This window comes from Grammomys surdaster, unplaced genomic scaffold, assembly GCF_004785775.1.
Source record: "Grammomys surdaster isolate TR1022 unplaced genomic scaffold, NIH_TR_1.0 63, whole genome shotgun sequence".
NCBI classification, from domain to species: domain Eukaryota; kingdom Metazoa; phylum Chordata; class Mammalia; order Rodentia; family Muridae; genus Grammomys; species Grammomys surdaster.
The window spans coordinates 11,645,764-11,652,531 of record NW_021604565.1 but is presented as its reverse complement, the minus strand read 5'-3'; the positions used below and the strand labels follow the sequence as shown (position 1 = coordinate 11,652,531).

General features: G+C 43.3%; 1 protein-coding gene across 1 annotated transcript in view; it reads left to right on the top strand.

Annotated features, from left to right (window-relative positions):
- Nucleotides 1-6,768, top strand: part of Nipal2 (NIPA like domain containing 2) — an 85,391-nt gene that overhangs the window by 54,804 nt on the left and 23,819 nt on the right. The window contains exon 5 of the mRNA XM_028766694.1: nt 1,237-1,358. Within this exon, the coding sequence (XP_028622527.1) occupies nt 1,237-1,358 (122 nt within the window). The remainder of the gene's footprint in view (nt 1-1,236; nt 1,359-6,768) is intronic.

The following is a 6,768-nucleotide window of genomic DNA, read 5'->3' as shown; positions in this document are numbered from 1 at the left end:
AAGAGAAGAGAAGAGAAGAGAAGAGAAGAGAAGAGAAGAGAAGAGAAGAGAAGAGAAGAGAAGAGAAGAGAAGAGAAGAGAAGTTGAGGCCAGCCATGAGCATGTGGAGAGAAGAGGGGGAAGGGACAAAAGGACAGGGCAGGAGCAGGAAGGCAAGAGCAAGAGAGAGAGGAGGGGCAAGCAGCCCCTTTCATGGTGAGTCAGGCACACCTGGCTGTTGCCAGGTAACTGTGGGGCAGAGCTTAGACAAAATGCTAACACTCAGTGGTAAGAAGAAGGTATTTTTCAACTGTAGTTCCTAAAAAGGGCTATTTAGATAATTTTTTCTCAGACTGCTACTTTTATACAAATAGGCTGGTTTTAGTACTTTACATAAAGGCCTGCCTTCCCTTCCCCTCTTGCTGATTCTCCTGTGCACACCCCCCCATTGTTCTAAGTAATGCTGAAATCGTGACCAGATAGTAATTAAGTTTATGATGTGCTCTGTCTTTCCTAAGCTAACCTGGGATTCTAGATTGGGTCTCTACAGTGAGGAGATCCTCTCACCACAGTTACTTCTGGAAGGACTGCCATCAATGACAGCAGTTAAAGTGCCTACTGTCGAGTTTCAAAGTCTAGATCACCCGAGCTCACAGGCTCCAGGAAGGAATGAGTGGAGAACTGGTCATCATGAGGTGGACTTCCCTACCCTCTAGTCTTGTCCATCTACTAGAGATAGACCTAGATCTATGTGGATCCGCTGTGTACATCATGGTGTGGAAACCGTCTGACTAACTTCTCTGAAGAAGATAGGATTCACTTGGAACAACAGAGAAAGTCTGAAGTTATAGCATGCTCTGTCTACTCCCTGGATTTTATTCTCATTTAAGGATGGGGTACTCTTTAGGGGCAGTTTGGTGACTTGTGTTTTAATAGGTCCATTTGGGGCTGGGGGGCAGGGGACAGTGGGGGCAGAGGGACAGGGAACTGCCTGCATTTTAACAAATAACATATCCTTCTAGCTGATGCTTATATCAAAAGCTTTAAGGTACTGATCCTGATAATGCAAACATGTAATCCCAGTATTTAGAAGACTGAGTCAAGAGGAGTTGTGAGGTCGAGGCTAGCCTGTATTTCAGAATGAGTTCCAAATCAGATAAGACTACATAGCAACACCCTGTCCCAAATGGAAGGATGGAAAAGGAAAAACTTTAATAGTTTTTTAAATTTTGGTTTTTCTTTTCTTTTTATTCAAAGGTATGACACTAGCATTTGCAGGAACATATTTATTGGTGAATTTTGCTCCAAATATCACCCAAGCTATCTCAGCAAGAACAGTACAATATTACTTTGTTGGCTGGCAGTTCCTGGTTTATGTGGTAAGAGTTCTAAATATTTTACTGTTTCTAAAGTATACTCTCTAGACTATTGGTAGCTGCAGTATTAGAAAACCCATGCAACCCTTTCTTCTCAACACAGTGAGTTACTAAAGTGTACGTGCATGTGAAGACACTGAAGGGTGTGAGATACTAAGTCACTGTTGAAGCATCTTCCCAAAAAGTCCTCAGTGAGTCAAAGTAATAGCAGTGGTACATCCTAAGGGATGCAAGGAAAGAAAGGGGGAGGGAGGGAGGGAGGGGGGGGGGGAGGAGGGAGCTGGTATAATAGATACTTGAAGATATTAATTAGGGTGTTTATTTGATACAGTAGCTGCATCTGGTAAATATAAAGAAAAAATTGGATTGAAACAGTAGATATGTGATTTCCTACAGAACACAGCTAAGACTGGAGAAAAAGAACATTACAGAAAGGACAAGTAGTAGAAAAAAACTGGAATTGTCTAACTGAGCGTTTACCTACCTAATATTAGTTTGGCAAAAATTTGTAAACTTGATAATAAAGAATTAAAGCGTAGAGACTCAGTGTACTGACTTTGGGGCTTCTTGGCATTAGAAGGGACTCAGAAAGGCGCCTGTTCTAGCTCTCTGATATATAAAAAATTCACCCTACTCTACAGACTTAGTATTAAAAACATGGTTGGGTGTTTACAGGTTTTACAGGTAACCTTTGCCCCTGAGTGAAACTCAGGCTCCACCACATGACAAGAGTTCTCTGTCTCACTGCCTCTGACTTAATCCTGACCCCTGGACCACAAATATCTATAAAGATTCCCTACTTTCTCCTCTTACACCATGGAAAAGTAGTTAATTTCTGTGTTTTTAAAGTATTCACATCTATACACTATTAACAGACCGTCCTGTAGCCTTCCAAGACACCCGCTTTCCAGCTCACATTCACCCCTTTCCTTACTTACACCTGTCCTCTCTCTCCATACACTGCTGAGAAAGAACAGAAGAAGAAAAGGAGAAAACAGGGGGAGAGGGAGAGGAGAGAGAGAGAGAGAGAGAGAGAGAGAGAGAGAGAGAGAGAGAGAGAATTCATGAACTTGGTACAGAGTCTACTCCATGTCCATCTGGAATGCCTCTCTTGGTATATTTTACATTTCTTTCCCTCTCTGAATAATCCACCTCAGGCTCTTTGTGAGCTCTCCTCCTCTGTCAACCAGCTATGTCCACTTATATGATAGATGCTACCAGTTAGTTTTCTATTGCTGTGATAAACACCAGGACCAAAAATAAGCAAGTGGGGACGAAAGGGTTCCTTGGCTTACAGGTATGTGACAAGGAGACTAGGTGAGAGTTCAAATCAGGAACCTTGGGTAGAGAGTGGAGAGGGAGCACGGAGGAGCAGAAGGGTGCTGCTTACGGGCTGGCTTGACGTTTGCTCTCAGCTTACTGTCTTACACAATGCAGATCACCAGCCGGGGTGCAATTGCCACACTGGCCTGAGTCCCTCATAGCAGTCATTAATTAAGCAAGCGCCTCCACAGACAAGCCCTTAGGCCAGTCTGATGGACTTGAGGTTCCCTCCCCCACAGCTGTAGTTTGGATCACGTTGATTTAAAAACAAACAAACAAGCAAACAAACAAACACCTACCCAACACAGAGGCCATTGTTCACACAGCTCCCTCCCTGCTGTTCGTACCCACCTCTCCTTCCCAGACCGCCTGACCCCTCCTCATTCACTCATTACTCAGCACTTCAGGAATGTCCCATAGCTTCCTCGAATGCAAGTAACAGAATCTGAACCCAGGATTTTGCCACCAAACTCTCTCATCTTTTCTGTGTCAGTCTGCCATATTGGAAACCCGAACTACACCTGACGCCTCTCACAGCTGGGTTCCCCACTCTCCATCCTTCTGAGTTGTCAAGTCTCTTGCTCTTGACCACCTCCCACCTTTTATCTTCCCTTTGCCAATGCATTAATCTGAGCTGTCATCATCTATCTCTAAAGCCATACCAGCACTGCCTTAAGAAACATAGTCTCCCCTGCTGATCCTCATCAGTACCTCACCTCAGCTGCAGTCATCACCTCAGCTGCAGGTATCACCTCAGCTGCAGGTATCACCTCAGCTGCAGGCATCACCTCAGCTGCAGGCATCCCCACAGCTGCAGGCATCCCCACAGCTGCAGGCATCACCTCAGCTGCAGGCATCCCCACAGCTGCAGGCATCACCTCAGTTGCAGGCATCCCCTCAGCTGCAGGCATCCCCACAGCTGCAGGCATCATCCTTCCAGCCATGTGACTACCCAGTACCATTGTGCCTGTGGGTTCCTCTGCCAAAAAAAAGTGCCCTGCCTCTTCTGACCTACAATCCCTCCAGCTCCCTACAAACTTACCCTTATGGACGCAATTCTGATGCACCTTCAACTGTGAAAATATTACAAAACTAGTTTCTCCATTTTCTATACTTGTTACAGGCCACTTTGTGATTTAATTATCTATTTATCTGTCCTCTATTCCAACAATGCCCTGTCACAGGAGAGTTTTTGGTTCATCAGTCAATCAGACAGCCCATCACTCGATGCCCTACCTAAAGAAACACGTGTTTCTGATATGCTGATAGCCATGGTTTCATTCTCGTGGACTGCATCTCCACCCTGTCACTTCCTGATACCTCCAAAGCCCCTGCCCTACCTCAGTTCTGGGCATCGGGCTTCCCAACTCAAGTTGCCCTTTCCAGGGCCTTCATAGTCTGTACCTCCACTCTGCCCCATTATTTTCCTACATGCCCATCACCATGGCCATTTAACTACCACAGCTTTCATCAATCAACTCTAAACACTAAACGGAGCTTTAATCTCTGATTTACTTCTGCTTCTTACACTTTATTGAATATGTCATGGTAGTGCAGCTTGAAATCTGACCAACACATTAGGACTTTTTGCCTGCAGGCAAAACAAATGCTTCATCCAGTAACAAAAGAGTGACATAACCTGTGACCAGAAAATTAATAGTCTGAGTTAGATCCTCTGGAGATTAAAGATGCATCAAGCCTTCTTTCCTGGAATAAATCGCATGGTTTAATGATGACATATCTTGTATTGTTTTTAATACCAGAAAATACATCTGAAGCAGACAAAACTGACTTTATAAATGTTCGCTTTTCTGGGTTTTTTCCTTCATGGTACTGGAGATTGAAACCAGAGTAAGTACACACTGTAGGCAATTTACTACTGCTGAGATGTAGCCCCTACCCATGAACCATTTAGTAAGCCTGTAGACGGACAAAAATACTCTAAGTTTAATTACATGTTGCTGTTTTCTAAAGCTAACCCTTTAATATTTTTAGTCTTTGAGACTTGTATATGTATACACTGTCGACTACAGCTACCCGTCCTCCCCAACTCCTCCTAGTTACACTCTCATCCCAACGCTCACAGAGAAATGGCCTCAAAGCTCGCTCTTACATTCAGTTACTTACTCACTCAGTCAAAGTATAGTATAGCATAGCATAGCATAGCATAGCATAGCATAGCATAGCATAGCATAGCATAGCATAGCATAGCATAGCACATGTTGTAACCTGGGCAATAGAGAGGAATTCTTTCTTTCTTTCTTTCTTTCTTTCTTTCTTTCTTTCTTTCTTTCTTTCTTTTTTTGTTTTTTGTTTTTTGTTTTTGTTTTTTTGAGACAGGGTTTCTCTGTGTAGCCCTGGCTGTCCTGGAACTCACTCTGTAGACCAGGCTGGCCTCGAACTCAGAAATCTGCCTGCCTCTGCCTCCCAAGTGCTGGGATTAAAGGCGTGTGCCACCTCTGCCCAGCTCTTTTTTTAAGATTCATTTCTTTATTTTATGTTTATGAGTACACTGCAGCTGTCTTCAGACACAACAGAAGAGGGCATCAGATCCCATTACAGATGGTTGTGAGCCACCATGTGGTTGCTGGAAATTGAACTCAGGACCTCTGGAAGAGCAGTCAGTGCTCTTAGCCACTGAGCCATCTCTCCAGCCCTTGAGAGGAATTCTTATAGACAAAACTCTATAATCCTAGAAGAAACCTCTACTTCCAAAAAGCCATATTGTATTAATGAAGTCTATTTCAAAATAAATTCCACACAGAAAAGTTTAACTACTTCCAGGTATTTGTAAGATAGCATAAAATAATTCTTTAATAATAGTTACAATTGAGCAGCATGTTTACCATTAGGGGACTTTTATTCCAGTTTGGAATGTAATTCATTTGTAACTGCATCTCTAAGAACTACAGGAGTGATCAGTTCTATGCTAACACCTTTGAGCTGAATTTTAGGTTAAATATGTTGAATATCTTAATAGTCAATGTTCACTTTTTAGATGTGGTAGATTAGGTGGGGTTTTTACTGTTGTGTTTGGTGTTTTATTTTTACAAAGGTCATAATTACATTAAGACTATTTTTTGAGCTAGGTGTGGTGGCACATGAGTGTAACCAAAACACTTGGGAAGCCTAGGCAGAAGAATCACATGTTCAGCGCTACATAGCAAGATCCTGTCTCAACTCTACCCCCAAAAGACTAATTTGCCTAATGACTAGCAAGTCATTCATATGTTTCTGTATTACACTAAGTATAAATACAGTATCTGAATTGCTTTTCAGGACTGATCAGAATCACATGTCAAATTAATAAAATATTCAAAAGTCTTAATCAGCTTTGCACTTTCCACCAAGGGACTGTAAAGTCACTGTTCTCACCTATATGTTTCCATGGACCATGGGTGCCTGTGCTATGTCCAGTTCTCTGTGGAAGTGGGTGCCTTGTCACAAAGCAAGGAGCCTACCCCCTGCTTAGTGCTCTTGTTCAGGAAAGGGACTTGAGAAGTCTGTGTCACTGACCAGGGGAGAAGGATGTGCTCTCTGCTCAACCCCTTGCCCAGCTGTTCCAGGCTCCTCCTCTGCCACAGAGGAATAGTTCTCTTTAGCAAAACCTGTCAAAAGTCAAGGCTGAATGGAATCTCAAGCTCGGAGTAATTTGTAAAGATACAGAACACATCTCCTGAGAAATCTACCATGTGTGTAAGTGGGATAACAGTGTCCTTAAGGACGGAGAGGGTCTGCTCTCCTTAGTCCTGTATATCTGCGTTGGCCAAGGAGTTGTAGAGCCATTCCTTGAGCAGTCCACCTGTTCACGTGTTCTTTGCAGCCCTCCTAGGAAGTACAGCCCTAAGCCTCAATTACATCACACTCTTTGGCAGGCTTGGTGGTGGCTCATTTGCCCACCCAGACTTTCCAATAAACTACTCAAATTGAAACCTCTGCTCTGAACATAAAATCCTTCACACGATAATCTACACAGTGCTCGTTTTCTTTCCTCAATCAGCAGCAACAGGGGCCAAACCTATCATTTGGAGTAAATCTGTGCCCCAATGCTGATTATTAAGTCTGCAGTTCCGACAAAGCTAATTGAACA